At 35.4% G+C, this 16,343-nt stretch overlaps 1 protein-coding gene across 3 annotated transcripts in view; it reads left to right on the plus strand.

Moving 5' to 3' along the window:
• The window catches only part of LOC117343095 (SCO-spondin-like), a 54,754-nt gene that overhangs the window by 30,059 nt on the left and 8,352 nt on the right, over window positions 1–16,343 (plus strand). For 2 of the 3 annotated variants that reach the window (XM_033905393.1, XM_033905394.1), the window contains exons 26-46: window positions 106–261; window positions 1,259–1,352; window positions 1,589–1,746; window positions 2,510–2,620; window positions 4,321–4,440; window positions 6,440–6,553; window positions 7,852–8,052; window positions 8,236–8,495; window positions 8,661–8,802; window positions 8,943–9,152; window positions 9,907–10,166; window positions 10,331–10,472; window positions 10,614–10,823; window positions 11,578–11,837; window positions 12,002–12,143; window positions 12,285–12,494; window positions 13,249–13,508; window positions 13,673–13,814; window positions 13,956–14,108; window positions 14,521–14,750; window positions 15,759–15,897. In XM_033905393.1, the coding sequence (XP_033761284.1) occupies window positions 106–261; window positions 1,259–1,352; window positions 1,589–1,746; window positions 2,510–2,620; window positions 4,321–4,440; window positions 6,440–6,553; window positions 7,852–8,052; window positions 8,236–8,495; window positions 8,661–8,802; window positions 8,943–9,152; window positions 9,907–10,166; window positions 10,331–10,472; window positions 10,614–10,823; window positions 11,578–11,837; window positions 12,002–12,143; window positions 12,285–12,494; window positions 13,249–13,508; window positions 13,673–13,814; window positions 13,956–14,108; window positions 14,521–14,750; window positions 15,759–15,897 (3,714 nt within the window). Of the gene's footprint in view, window positions 1–105; window positions 262–1,258; window positions 1,353–1,588; window positions 1,747–2,509; window positions 2,621–4,320; window positions 4,441–6,439; window positions 6,554–7,851; window positions 8,053–8,235; window positions 8,496–8,660; window positions 8,803–8,942; window positions 9,153–9,906; window positions 10,167–10,330; window positions 10,473–10,613; window positions 10,824–11,577; window positions 11,838–12,001; window positions 12,144–12,284; window positions 12,495–13,248; window positions 13,509–13,672; window positions 13,815–13,955; window positions 14,109–14,520; window positions 14,751–15,758; window positions 15,898–16,343 lie in introns of those variants that run through there. The other variant, XM_033905395.1, reaches the window with a different exon arrangement.

Consider the following 16,343-nt stretch of genomic DNA (forward strand, 5'->3'; position numbering starts at 1 on the left):
AGGAGACTCTTATGTATTACGCAATACTCTTTATCGATTTACCTCAACTTCAGATGGCGTTGCCTACAACCAGTTAATAAATGATTTGATATTATTTATACTCAGCTATCATGTGTGAAGGAGGTAGACGTTACACGCCTTGTCGATCGCCGTGCGAGCAAACATGTGAAAATATAGGCAACGAACCAGAGCCGTACTGTAATGATACACAATGTGTTGAAGGCTGCAGTTGTCCAGAGGGATATGTGGAAAATGGGAAAGGTAAATAAAATCTTAATTTTAGAAAATAGTTCCTTTTCAAAGAATATTCCGAACAATATATTTTACGCATTCTACCGATGCCATTATTGTATTAAACCCGTACAAATCCACTTTTATAGAAACCTGATACCCTGCATCTTCTCGGGTATAGATAGGCTGTCGGACGGAGATGATAATATATCGCTGTGTAGTGACAATTCTGTTTAAACGGTTTGGGTCTCCGAATGAGGACTTACAGACCTATTGTTGTGAATAGAAATTTCAATTTAAAGTTAGTTATTGATACGAAATTTACAGTAACAACGTCATATCGCTGGCAAAATTCTGAAGAAAATAACTTGCCAACTCTTACCAGTTGTCTGTATAGAACTCACCCTTATTCAAATGACATTGCTGTGTTGAAGAAACCAAAAATCTTGTTTCTGATATTCATGCAGAGTTAGAAAAACAAAACAAAACTGTGTTATTTTTCGGGACTATACTATGCAGATCAAGGAAATCTTACGTCCACATGCACGTAACCCGTCGGTCGATTACGACAAAGTTGCAACAATGGTCGAAGACAAGGAAAATATCGTCAGCGTGGTATAGGATATATGGGGCGCGACATGTTTACAAATAAAAATCACAACATTTAAAGAAATGAATTGATAGAAAGTTATGTAAATCCGCATTTAAGTTATTTATCTCGGTTTACGATAAGATTCACATATCTTTAATGCCGGTCTTTTTTTGAAGTCTTAGTTAATGATGTGAAAATAAATAGTAAAAGTTAATTTTGGACCATGGATATTTGATTTCGCATGATTATTTCAAATAATACTAAGACATCAAGTAGTTTCACGACACGAGTGTATGTGTGACCCTGTTTTCATTTATGTCACTATTACATGCTCATGCCCGAATATAGCAATTCGTTAAATTCTGTATGTTTATTATTTAATCAAAACTAATGTTATATTGTTGAATTTAATCCGGCCTCTTCTCCAACTTGTAGATGGCGAGTGTATGCCTGCAGACAAATGTCCATGCCGTTACCAAGGTGCAATATTTCCTGCAGAATCAGTAATACTCCAAGATTGTATGACTTGGTAAGTTAAGCATAATCTTTTATATTCTGCCGAAATCCTACATATATCAAACTCGTAACTGATTCAATTACATCACAAGACATCTTCAAATCTTCACCAAATGGTGGAACTATTAAAAAAAAGTTGTTTATGTTGTTGAATCAATATCCTTTAAATGTTCTGTTTTCGGAATGAATCTATACCTATTTGAAACGATATTATTTTTGTAAAATAATACAAACCGAATTTCATTCCAGTACATGTGTTGCCGGATCGTTTCGATGTGTGGGTGAGAGCTGCAAGCCTAACTGTACAGAGGAAGAATTCACCTGTTCTGACGGGAAATGCATTTCAAATATATACGAATGTGACACAATTCACGATTGCAATGATGGGTCTGATGAAAATAACTGCAGTGAGTTTCGTTTAAGATATCGATCCAACCGCTAACAAAAAATACAAAAAAACCCAAAACAACAACAACAGAAAATTTTATTTATTATGCTGTTCAAAATTTGGTAAAATAATACAGAACTATGTACAGTTTAGAGATATGAGTCAGTAGAGTACTGGTGTTATATCACCAGCGAAATAAGATATAGTGCATGTGTAGGTTTATCCGTCACTACACCTCAACATATCTAGTTAACAATATATTAAATGATAATGTCATGGCTTTGAAGTATTTGTTTCGGGAGCTTGAGGTGAAATTAAAGAATATCCACTCGAGATTGAAATTTTACTGGAGAGAATACCTCGGGAATCCATAGATATATTTATTTGCCATATAGTATAAACGTCCATTGTGACCAAGGAATAAAAAGAAAGGGTCGCGGTGGCCGAGTGGTGAAGGTGACTCCCATCTTTATAACTAGCCTTCCACATCTGGGTTGCGAGTTCGAAACCCACGTGGGAAGTTGCCTGGCACTGACCTTAGGTCAGTGGTGTTTGTACGCGTACTGCGGCTTTCCTACACCTCCAAAGCCATGCACATCCTGAAATGACCCTGGTTGTTAATAGGACGATAAACAATATAAACCAAAGACCCAGGAATACATTATGATGTTAATCTTAAAATGTTAACGACTTAATTGTCAACCATTTTAATGGTTCATTTAAGGTAGCCTAATAAATGACTCATTTATTATATTATGTAGTTACTAAATTTATTTTTACAGCATGCAGTACTGGCCAATTCCAGTGTCGAAACGGACAATGTATAAATGGAAACGAGGAATGCGACGGCATGAAAGATTGCTTGGACTCGACAGATGAACAAAATTGTGAACGTAAGTAAAGTAAGAAACTTGATGCTACAGCATCACAAAATACTTGTATATTGGAAGCATTATATCGTCCTTTCGTAGAAATCGTTATATACCTAGATCGGAAGGCCGTTGAACAATTACATTAAAGAATACATGTCAAGGATAGGCTCTCAACAAATTAATATTGTGGTTTACATCTACTTTGACACGAGAATTGTTATAGGTTTATACACAAGATGGTGTTCTCATGTTAGCATTAGTACGCATTGTATTTCATAGCCAACTAGTTTTTAAATATGGAATGATTTATTTTATCTTCGAAAACCAGGATATCGGTCCTACATGTCAGAATTAAATCCATGTTTGAGTATTTGATTGCCGAGGATGTTTTTCATGAATGCAAAAATGTACAAGGGATAAATCAAATAAAGGACACTTTAAGTATATGTTGCAAGAATTAAATGGGAAATATGTCGGACGTAAAAAGGAACGGGGTCACCTGCACGACCACGTGCGTTTTCCCTGGGTACTCTGGTTTCCTCCCACAGTAAGACCCCTTGGCACGCTTCCTTCTGGGCCAACAAGCATGATTAATAAAATTTGATATAACCTGCTCAGCAATTAAAAATAAAAAAAAGTTTATTTACTGGTTTTCGGCAGCTCACAGACTTAACGTATAACAAAATAACAATACCTATTTGCTTACGGAAGATAAAAGCATTATTTTTTCTACATTCTGTCGTTATTGATTATAATAGAACTCATACATTGTAAAGCACAATTAGTATTTGAAGCACTACGACGATAGACGGGTACACGTTTGTTCATTATTGTAAGCACTTGATAAACGTAAGCCATCACTAAGAACCAATACTTTTGGAAGATTATATGTAAGCAATGTAAACTAAGCTTTAGATTGAAGAAATCTGTCTCTAAATGAAAATTTTACTAATAATCACTTAATATTGATCATCATCAATCATATCACCACAACTAAATATTTTTTTACTAAGATCTTTACTGTCGACATTCGATGGCCACGGCGACTTCAGCAAAAGCAAGTGTGCATAGTTTATGATAGGAGACATTCATAATCAATTGTATGACTTCCTTTCATTTGATAGTGAAGCATTTCAATCCATCGTATTCACCATCTTTGAGTGTCCCATGCTCTTTGCTTTGATATAGTTTTTCTCTGCAAGTTCGCTTTCGATAAAAATGAGGTCATATCATTTTACATTTGAGTCTGGAAAGTAGACAGCCAAATAACCATTTGGAGACATAGTTTTTCACAATGACATCTCCATGGTTAGTTTCTACACTAAAAATGAGAATCTAGTAAATGAGTGAAACATTGAAATCACGTATACTATATCTTATATAAAAACATTGCGTTAAGCAATGTATGTTTACCTAATAAGTATTTAATTAACGTCATATATATCGCTAAATATGCTTCATTTCATTGACAACAAATATTAGAGAAATAATGAAATGACATTGAGTATTATATAATAAATCACTACATCAAGTAAGATTTAAAACATTTTGAAATACAAAACATCGAAATGAAATTGAACAGGGGAGGTAACTCTCACTTATGTGCATAAATCTTCATCATGTATGCATGGAATATTTATGATATCAATTCAATAATTATAAACAGTGTGAAATTATGCTATTCGAAATACATAATTGTTCGATGAAACATATATTCTCAGATCACTGTAAGGATGAAGAGAAGAGTTATAAATGTCCGGATGGAAACTGCATCCCGGTGACGTTTCGATGTGATGAAGAAAATGATTGTTCTGACGGATCAGATGAAGCCAACTGTACAAGTAAGACTAGATTCTCGATACGATACAGTAGATATCCAATCAAGATGTTCATCAATAAGGTTTAAGGACACGACATCGCCGACAGCCTTTACAGTGCTTATCACGAAAATGAATACAATTGTACCAAAGGTATAGAAACAAAATATAAACAGCATCCTTATCATGATTATTTAAGATCCCTAGTGTTATAAAACTATCAGCGTGATATGTGGTGTTAACTGATTGGCCTATTGTTTCCAGACGATTCGACATTTATGTAGGAAATAGGTACATATCTTATATTTCTTTTATTAAAAAAAACACTTAATTAAGGAATATTACCAAATGGTTTGAAGCAATCAGATGGTGTTCTGGATTACAGACCGATCTCTATAACCTCATGTTTCAATAAAATTAAAAAAAAAAATTAAAAGTTGTATTTACATAACTTAATAACAATCTGATTGAAAAATTCTATCGTAACAAAACATCAGTCGGGATTGATATCAGGTGATTCCATTGTTGTTTATTTGTAATAATGAAATAGATTTTAATATGGACCAGAAAAGGAGCTTACATTTCTTTTTTGTGATGCCGATAGGGTATTGCATGAAGGTATTCAAATGGATTATAAAGACAATTCAAGTTTGTAAATGCAAGGTCACTTTGTGGATCCTTTCTCGAGTCTCTTCTGTTTCTTTTCTGAATTAATGACATCGCTGACAATGTTTCTAATAATACGAACCAAGTTGCAGACGGCACCTTCTAATACGAAATTATAGATGAAAGACGAGCCGCAGCTCAAACTCTAACAACTGATACCTCTAACATTGGTGAATGGCTAGGTGGAGGGACGCGGTGGCCGAGTGGTTAAGTTGTCCCGACACTTTAACACTAGCCCTCCACCTCTGGGTTTCGAGTTCGAAACCTACGTGGGGCAGTTGCCAGGTACTGACCGTAGGCCGGTGGTTTTTCGCCGGGTACTCCGGATTTCCTCCACCTCCAAACCTGGCACGTCCTAAAATGACCCTGGCTGTTAATAGGACGTTAAACAAAAACAAACAAACAAATGGTTAGGTGCCTGGTACAACATATTGAACAAAACCAAAACCAAATCAGTGATTTGTTTTTTCAGAAAACGTAACAAAAGTATCAAAAAAAAAAAAAAAAAAAAAGGAAAAAAGCTAGAATTATAAAAGGATTGAAATTTCAAACATCTCACAATATACTATGTAAACAACTTGGTTGGGAAACACTGTCACCTCAGTACTTACAAGATGTCCTTAATCATTTCATTAATAACCAAAACAAATTATCCAATTCCACCAGACAAACGAGACTATCCAATCCACCAACAATATGCAGAACAAAAAATTATTTAGATAGTTTCTTCCCCGATAGGGGATATACTTCTGATAATAACTGATAATAACATCTTTAACTCGCCTATTCTAGAGATTTTGATTACCAACTTCACAAAAGTGTCATTATTGAAATTTAATCAACCCCTTTTAAACAACGGGGGAAAGAAAGGCTAATACTATTCTTTGTTAAAATAAGAATTATTGTATTAATTCAAATTTCGATTTATTGAACGATAGCGTATATACTTCAGTGAATAAAGTGTGAATGTAATCAAAATATACGAATGAGTTATCTCCCTTTTACTGTGGTTTTTATTTTCATTTCAAAATTTAATGTCTGTTATGAACATAATGCCAGTCTATTACTTTAGCCACCGTCGGAGGAGAATTTATATAGGTTATGCCTGTCATTTGATCCTACTGACCTCATTTTCAGTAAAATTTGAAATGAAAACAACAACGTAAGGCTCGAAACAAAATAAACATGAGCGTAATTTATTGAGACGTACTTTCGTGTTATACTTCCCTTAACGAGAATGATGATTACACACTAGACCATATTAGAAAAAGCGTTTGTTTTATAGACCATTATATAAAATCCGTCAGAAGAATATTTTATTTTCCATTTTAATATTGATATTTGTTTTCTCGTTTAGCCTGCGACCAACCAGGGATGTATCAGTGTACAACCACTCTGAGGTGCATACCACCCTATGTGTTATGTGATGGACATGATGATTGTGGGGACGCGGAGGACGAGATTGGATGCAGTAAGCCTTATTTTACATCAATAATCTATCATCTCGAAATGTTTAAACAACTTATGTTAATTTGTTAGGTGGTTACAGGTATAGAACATGATATTGTCAGCATGTTCTTGCTTGCTTTTCTACAAAAGATAACATTATAGCATTTCTGTTTTAATTTTTGGCACAGAAAAGCCGCTATATTCTTGCGTATGTACATGTTTGGACTTGAAGACCTATTTGTAAACGAATAACTTCAGAGTCTACCAATAACACATAAAAACTTATCTTATTTGCATCTTATGCCATCGGGCCTCTTACAGCGATTGAATTGACTTTATTTTTTCTTTATTTCTTTTTTCGATTAATTGTTGATAGTTTATTTTGTTGTAAGAATGCTATGCTTCTCAACCATTAGCAATACTAGACAAAATTCTAGTAGATAATGCCAGCTAATAGATCAACGTTATCAAATATATTTCACTTAACAAAATGGAGTTTGATGTTTGCTACACATCAGATATTACCGCGACAATAAAAGGAAATTGGCGGATCCTATTTCAAAATGTTTCACTTTTGCAGCAGGTTTCAGCTCGACACCAATAATTTCTTATGCTGGAAATTGGCATTCAACTGCCTCTAAGTATGTTTGAAAAAATGAAATAAAGTAGCAATTAAAAATACAAATGTTGAAGTGCCGTTTGCTGTATGATATCGAGAATCTAGTCTTGCTTGTTCCATATAAAGGATGTTTACCTTTGCTTACACCATACATCAACATTCCCATAATTTCCAACGTGACCCTATATCATGCACGTACACTGAGGTGTGTTTATAAGTAAAATTGCATGCTTACATATCTTATAGCAGAAATGTTTGATATAACAGTATTTCACAAATCTCATATCGATATATCCATTCACCAAGATTTTTTTTTCATATTAAAGTTGATTCACAAAAATAATAGCAAAATATCTTACATTCTGTTTAGTGTTGTAACTTGATGATCTCTCTTCATGTGATGTAACCAGGTACTACATCCATTTGTGTCTCATGTATGATGTCCCAGAAGGATTTGGATATAAGTGTCTGGCTAACATCAAACCACAATCAGGAATGATAACACGTTTCGTCCACACACACTCATCATTTCACCTCTACCAATTAGTGCACTTAATCAACAACTACACGTTTCACACCGGTACGGGCCCACTTCTAGCCGGCATTTAAATGGCACTGGCTGTTTAACAAAATACACCAAATGTTTCGTTTATGACGGTCAAATGTATGCATTCAACAATCAATCTTTTTTCGAATTGTAGCAACAACAACTACAAGGGTGACAACAACCACAACGCCAACCACCACTGCTCCAGAAACCACGTCTACTACTACATCGACTGCACCTACAACAACGACCATACCGACAACTACAGAATCAACGACTCCCGAGGGAACGACATCTACAACTACGGCTACCACTAGCACAGCCACGTCTACGACCACTCAAAGCACAACAACAGGTATACATTCAGAATTATGAATGCTGAAACATATGATTATACATATAACGCATTATGTACTGTAATGTATGTTTGAAAATTATCTATTAGTTACCGATTGATTGGACGTTGGTTTAATAACGAGTGTGGAATGTAGAGGAAAACGGTACCATTTGCTGATAAACATGCACTTTATATTTTCAGAATGTGACATCCAAATGATTTCTAAAGATAACTCGACTGAGGTTGATTCCAGCACTACTGATGGAAACGGGAATGGATTGGATGAAACATTTGTTCCAGACTCTAACGTTTTAAAGTCAACAATTAGATATACGATAAAGTCTACCAATGATTACGTTAAGTTCTTCCAATTTTCGGCCAAAGTATGGAACGTCGCAAGTATCCAAGTGTTTGTACTTGACAAAAACAACAATCCAGTTGCTCCTATCAATACCCTAGAGGTACGTGTAAACAGTAGTATTATGACATATTATAGAGCGTGAAATCTGAATACCACATCATTCAATCAAACTATCATTGAATCTAAGGTAAGCAAAATATCAAGGGTTATGTCGATATAATCAGCGAATTAAAAATGCGATATTTCATGTCTTTGTTGTTTGCAGGTGACAGCTTCCGAACCCTATCCGAAAACGTTAAGTGTGAATCTAGATGGTGCTGTAGGTGTGACGTTGGAGATAGTTCTTGAACCAGCATATGGCAGTCCTAGACTTGACGGCGTGACGTTTGTTGTTTGCTATACACCAGGTATTATTTTTGTATTACATTGATTATCATTATTGACGTGCTACGACAATGATGGCAAAGTCAATATTATGAACATTTGCAAGACGACCAATGTATTTCCTGGGTATGTATTCAAGTGAGTTACTTTCCCCGAATTGCAGCAACAACAACTTCAAGTGTGACCACAAGCACAACGCCAACGACAACGACTGCTCCAGAAACAACGTCTACTACAACAACGACAATAACTGTACCCACAACAACAACTTCGCCGACAACTACAGAATCAACAACTTCCCAGGAAACGACATCTACAACTGCGGCTAGCACTAGCACAACCATATCTGCGACTACGCTTAGCACCACCACAGGTATGCATCGAAAATTATCTATGCTATAATACATTGTTATAGAATGATGTTGATCTGTATTAAATACTTTGAATTGTATTCTTTCTCTTCGAAACCGTATTGCCACGAATTATAGAAACATTATGATCGCTGATACATGTGAGCAATTTCCAGTGCCTGATAGTTCGCGAGGAAGCGACAGAGACACCCGTTTGCAAGTGAATGTTAATCAATGGAAGTATAGTGTTCTATTTCCAGTTAGAGATTAACAAAGAAAGTTAAACATTTAGATATGAATATTGTTGGTCGTTGTGATTTTTCGTCAGCCATCTGACATAACGTGATGTCACATGGCGATGAATATGGGACGTTATCTTGAAAACTGTTACATTTTCGAAAAGAAACGCCAGTCATTATGAAAAGCTTGACCAATTTGGACATTTATTGAGCAAATGTTTGACTTACAAATATAAACATGAATTTGATGTGCTTAGACTAAGATAAATACATACTATAATATCAATGCGTGATTTAAGAAAATATGGTTTGATTGACACTTAGTTTAATACAGTATCTGTATCTTGAAAGAAAACGAATAGTTCAATTTTAAAACATAAATCGACTGAAATTGGTTCAATCTAGAGTTGATACATAACACGATGTCAATGTTGGAATTAAAAAGTTGCCGATTGCTTGGATGTTGGTGTAATAACGAGCGTGAAATATAGAGGAAAACGGTACCATTCGCTGATGAGCATGCACTTTATATTTTCAGAATGTGACATCCAAATGATTTCTAAAGATAACTCGACAGAGGTTGTTTCCAGCACTACTGATGGAAACGGGAATGGATTGACTGAGGCATTCGTTCCAAACTCTAACGTTTCAAAGCCGACAATTAGCTATACGATTAAGTCTACCAATGATTACGTTAAGTTCTTCCAATTTTCGGCCAAAGTATGGAACGTCGCAAATATCCAAGTGTTTGTTCTTGACAAAAACAACCATTCCGTTGCACCTATCAACCCCCGAACGGTACGTGAAAACAATGACATTATGACATATTATTGAGCGTAAAATCTGAATACCACATTTTCAATCAAACTATTATTAAATCCAAGGTTAGCAAGATATCGAGGGCTATGTTGATATAATCAGCGAATTAAATATGCGATATTTCATGTCTTTATTGATTGTAGGTGTCAGTTTTCGGATCCTATCCGCAAACGTTAAATGTGAATCTAGATGGTACTGTGGGTGTGACGTTGAAGATAGTTCTTGAACCAGCATATGACAGTCCTAGACTTGACGGCGTGACGTTTGTTGTTTGCTACACACCAGGTATTATTTTTGTATTAAATTGATTATCATTATTGACGTGCTTCGATAAAGATGTTCAAGTCAACATTATGAACATTTGCAAGACGACCAATATATTTCCTGTGTATGCTTTCAACAGTCAGTTATTTTATCGAATTGTAGCAACAACAACTACAAGTGTGACCACAGCAACAACGCCAACAACAACAACTGCTCCAGAAACAACGTCTACTACAACAACGACAATAACTGTACCAACAACAACAACTTCGCCGACAACTACAGAATCAACAACTTCCCAGGAAACGACATCTACAACTGCGGCTAGCACTAGCACAACCATATCTGCGACTACGCTTAGCACCACCACAGGTATGCATCGAAAATTATCTATGCTACAATACATTGTTATAGAATGATGTTGATCTGTATTAAATACTTTGAATTGTATTCTTTCTCTTCGAAACCGTATTGCCACGAATTATAGAAACATTATGATCGCTGATACATGTGAACAATTTCCAGTGCCTGATAGTTCGCGAGGAAGCGACAGAGACACCCGTTTGCAAGTGAATTTTAATCAATGGAAGTATAGTGTTCTATTTCAAGTTAGAAATTAACAAAGAAAGTTAAACATTTAGATATGAATATTGTTGGTCTTTGTGATTTTTCGTCAGCCATCTGACATAACGTGATGTCACATGGCGATGAATATGGGACGTTATCTTGAAAACTGTTACATTTTCGAAAAGAAACGCCAGTCATTATGAAAAGCTTGACCAATTTGGACATTTATTGAGCAAATGTTTGACTTACAAATATAAACATGAATTTGATGTGCTTAGACTAAGATAAATACATACTATAATATCAATGCGTGATTTAAGAAAATATGGTTTGATTGACACTTAGTTTAATACAGTATCTGTATCTTGAAAGAAAACGAATAGTTCAATTTTAAAACATAAATCGACTGAAATTGGTTCAATCTAGAGTTGATACATAACACGATGTCAATGTTGGAATTAAAAAGTTGCCGATTGATTGGATGTTGGTGTAATAACGAGCGTGAAATATAGAGGAAAACGGTACCATTCGCTGATGAGCATGCACTTTATATTTTCAGAATGTGACATCCAAATGATTTCTAAAGATAACTCGACAGAGGTTGTTTCCAGCACTACTGATGGAAACGGGAATGGATTGACTGAGGCATTCGTTCCAAACTCTAACGTTTCAAAGCCGACAATTAGCTATACGATTAAGTCTACCAATGATTACGTTAAGTTCTTCCAATTTTCGGCCAAAGTATGGAACGTCGCAAATATCCAAGTGTTTGTTCTTGACAAAAACAACCATTCCGTTGCACCTATCAACCCCCGAACGGTACGTGAAAACAATGACATTATGACATATTATTGAGCGTAAAATCTGAATACCACATTTTCAATCAAACTATTATTAAATCCAAGGTTAGCAAGATATCGAGGGCTATGTTGATATAATCAGCGAATTAAATATGCGATATTTCATGTCTTTATTGATTGTAGGTGTCAGTTTTCGGATCCTATCCGCAAACGTTAAATGTGAATCTAGATGGTACTGTGGGTGTGACGTTGAAGATAGTTCTTGAACCAGCATATGACAGTCCTAGACTTGACGGCGTGACGTTTGTTGTTTGCTACACACCAGGTATTATTTTTGTATTAAATTGATTATCATTATTGACGTGCTTCGATAAAGATGTTCAAGTCAACATTATGAACATTTGCAAGACGACCAATATATTTCCTGTGTATGCTTTCAACAGTCAGTTATTTTATCGAATTGTAGCAACAACAACTACAAGTGTGACCACAGCAACAACGCCAACAACAACAACTGCTCCAGAAACAACGTCTACTACAACAACGACAATAACTGTACCAACAACAACAACTTCGCCGACAACTACAGAATCAACAACTTCCCAGGAAACGACATCTACAACTGCGGCTAGCACTAGCACAACCATATCTGCGACTACGCTTAGCACCACCACAGGTATGCATCGAAAATTATCTATGCTACAATACATTGTTATAGAATGATGTTGATCTGTATTAAATACTTTGAATTGTATTCTTTCTCTTCGAAACCGTATTGCCACGAATTATAGAAACATTATGATCGCTGATACATGTGAACAATTTCCAGTGCCTGATAGTTCGCGAGGAAGCGACAGAGACACCCGTTTGCAAGTGAATTTTAATCAATGGAAGTATAGTGTTCTATTTCAAGTTAGAAATTAACAAAGAAAGTTAAACATTTAGATATGAATATTGTTGGTCTTTGTGATTTTTCGTCAGCCATCTGACATAACGTGATGTCACATGGCGATGAATATGGGACGTTATCTTGAAAACTGTTACATTTTCGAAAAGAAACGCCAGTCATTATGAAAAGCTTGACCAATTTGGACATTTATTGAGCAAATGTTTGACTTACAAATATAAACATGAATTTGATGTGCTTAGACTAAGATAAATACATACTATAATATCAATGCGTGATTTAAGAAAATATGGTTTGATTGACACTTAGTTTAATACAGTATCTGTATCTTGAAAGAAAACGAATAGTTCAATTTTAAAACATAAATCGACTGAAATTGGTTCAATCTAGAGTTGATACATAACACGATGTCAATGTTGGAATTAAAAAGTTGCCGATTGATTGGATGTTGGTGTAATAACGAGCGTGAAATATAGAGGAAAACGGTACCATTCGCTGATGAGCATGCACTTTATATTTTCAGAATGTGACATCCAAATGATTTCTAAAGATAACTCGACAGAGGTTGTTTCCAGCACTACTGATGGAAACGGGAATGGATTGACTGAGGCATTCGTTCCAAACTCTAACGTTTCAAAGCCGACAATTAGCTATACGATTAAGTCTACCAATGATTACGTTAAGTTCTTCCAATTTTCGGCCAAAGTATGGAACGTCGCAAATATCCAAGTGTTTGTTCTTGACAAAAACAACCATTCCGTTGCACCTATCAACCCCCGAACGGTACGTGAAAACAATGACATTATGACATATTATTGAGCGTAAAATCTGAATACCACATTTTCAATCAAACTATTATTAAATCCAAGGTTAGCAAGATATCGAGGGCTATGTTGATATAATCAGCGAATTAAATATGCGATATTTCATGTCTTTATTGATTGTAGGTGTCAGTTTTCGGATCCTATCCGCAAACGTTAAATGTGAATCTAGATGGTACTGTGGGTGTGACGTTGAAGATAGTTCTTGAACCAGCATATGACAGTCCTAGACTTGACGGCGTGACGTTTGTTGTTTGCTACACACCAGGTATTATTTTTGTATTAAATTGATTATCATTATTGACGTGCTTCGATAAAGATGTTCAAGTCAACATTATGAACATTTGCAAGACGACCAATATATTTCCTGTGTATGCTTTCAACAGTCAGTTATTTTATCGAATTGTAGCAACAACAACTACAAGTGTGACCACAGCAACAACGCCAACAACAACAACTGCTCCAGAAACAACGTCTACTACAACAACGACAATAACTGTACCAACAACAACTTCACCAACAACTACCAAATCAACTAGTCTGCTGACAACGACGCCGAAAGGTACATATCTATAGATAATACATTTTTAACACACAGGCACAGACACTGGAACACATAAACACACAGACACAAACCGCAGACATATTCACACACCCACACCCATCCACAATCACACCCACACTAACCCACACATCTCCACACCAACACTCACCCACACTCTCCCACACTCACCCCCCACACACACCCACAAACACACCACTCACACACTTCTACACCGACCCACATCCACACCCAACCACACCAACCCATCCTGTCTCCCCCCCCCCCCCCCACAGTGATGGGTTGATTAACAATTAACAGCTGACGTCTGCTGCACGGGTAATGATTAATAGCTCCTTGTCGCTCTGTACGCGTTTCAAGAGGATAAAGACATTTTAATGAGATGATAACTAGTTCTACATTGTACTTTCAGAATGCCAGGAGACAATGGTGAACCCAGAGGAATTCACTCAGAGCACAAGCGACGGAGTGACATATCAACTAAATGAAATGTTGAATATTTCCAAACAAAGCATTTACTATGAGCCAAAAGACACATTTACGTATATCACGTTCAGATCATATTCTGCTTTGGTGTCTGATGTCAACAAAATTACTGTTTCTGTGCTGGATAGTCATGGTGACCCATTGAAATCGTTTGACGTAAGTTGCCATATAGAATATCAGACTGATGATAAAAACTGTGCTATAAGTTAAAAAACGAGAAAAGTACCTTTGGAAATGTCATAGATAAACTAAGAACAATATATTTTTTCCGAATAGCACTCGTGGTTGTTCTCTCAACATCGTTTACATCATACAATATATCCGGTATATAAAAGCTTTTTTTTTTTTTTTTTTTTAACTGAAAACACTTGCCATAAACAAATGTTAAGTGAAAATAAAGAACAGAATAAAAAGTTCGATTCTTGTAAAAAAAACCCAAACCAGAATGGAATCGATTATCTTAAAAATGCAGGATTTAAGCAATTTTTCCTCCTTAAATCCAATTTAAGTCCAGTAATATTTTTCTTCGGAAAATTATAGGTTACGAAATTTAGAGAACGGTGCTAAAACTCAGGCCTTGTGATTGTTAAGGCAATATCTTTTCCCAAAGGTGCTGGTATTTCATCAATAATTTTATCAACCTATGAATCAGCATTCATTTGTATTACACTTACCTGGCCTTTAATGATTATTACAGACAAACCCTTATTGACGTGTTTGCGTTATGCATACTTGCATATCCTGACCAGGATAGAGCAATTATGCCATATCACAATATATATAGGGGCCTTAAAGTGGTGAACGCATTCATAAGGAACATCCCATTTTACGCAATTGAATTCCCACATGCATGTTAATGATGTAAACATGAATTCAATCGTATCTTTGCTAAATCGATTAAGTGTTGGGAAACTGCTTTTTACGCTTATGTTGAACATTAATATTACCCAAAGTATTTTAAAGGTTAAGTCTTTTCATTAGAATATAACTTTATCCTTAACATTTTTTTCTTATTGTTTTTTTCGTAGCTTTCGAAACATTGATTGCTAAAAGATATGCATCAGATTATGCAATTTCAGTGTAAAATGAGCTGTAAGAAGCGTACTTGAATTTTAAAAAATACGATAAAAATAGACATTTGCAGAATGCGACTTGTGTTGACAGATGCCAGTTGAGAATGATGGCAGGGTTGTGGTACCATTGGAAGACACAAAGGGCGTGGCGTTGAAGATTGAACTCCAAGCTGGATCATATTCTAACATGACTTTAATGCTTATAGAATTACTCGTTTGCTTCCCAACAGGTAAAGATTTGATTGTTCCTTGTATAGTGATGCATGTTGATATGAAATGTCTGAGTTACAGGAAAAGAACAAACTGTATAGATTCTTGCTTCAGCAAAATGAGTATAACATAAATTATTCATCGCTTAGGTGTCTTAAATAGTTATTATATTGACGAAAATGTAAAGTATACATTAGTATCAATTATATAAAATGATGCTAGCTGTTCCTTATCCCTACAAAAAAAAATACTTTCAATGGAGATTATTAAGACTTACTGTTTTGGGTAGACAAAAATATTGTGGTTTAGAATTGTATTACTAAGAATGATAATGATCTTCATATCAGAAACAAAGGCGATCCCTGTGGTTTTAGTTGATAAAGAGCTATTGAGCCTTTACTACAAAGAGAAATAACCACATGACAGTTATCTAAGATTTACAGACAATTAGAAATATATATTGATT

Source organism: Pecten maximus, chromosome 15 (genome assembly GCF_902652985.1).
Source record: "Pecten maximus chromosome 15, xPecMax1.1, whole genome shotgun sequence".
NCBI lineage: Eukaryota > Metazoa > Mollusca > Bivalvia > Pectinida > Pectinidae > Pecten > Pecten maximus.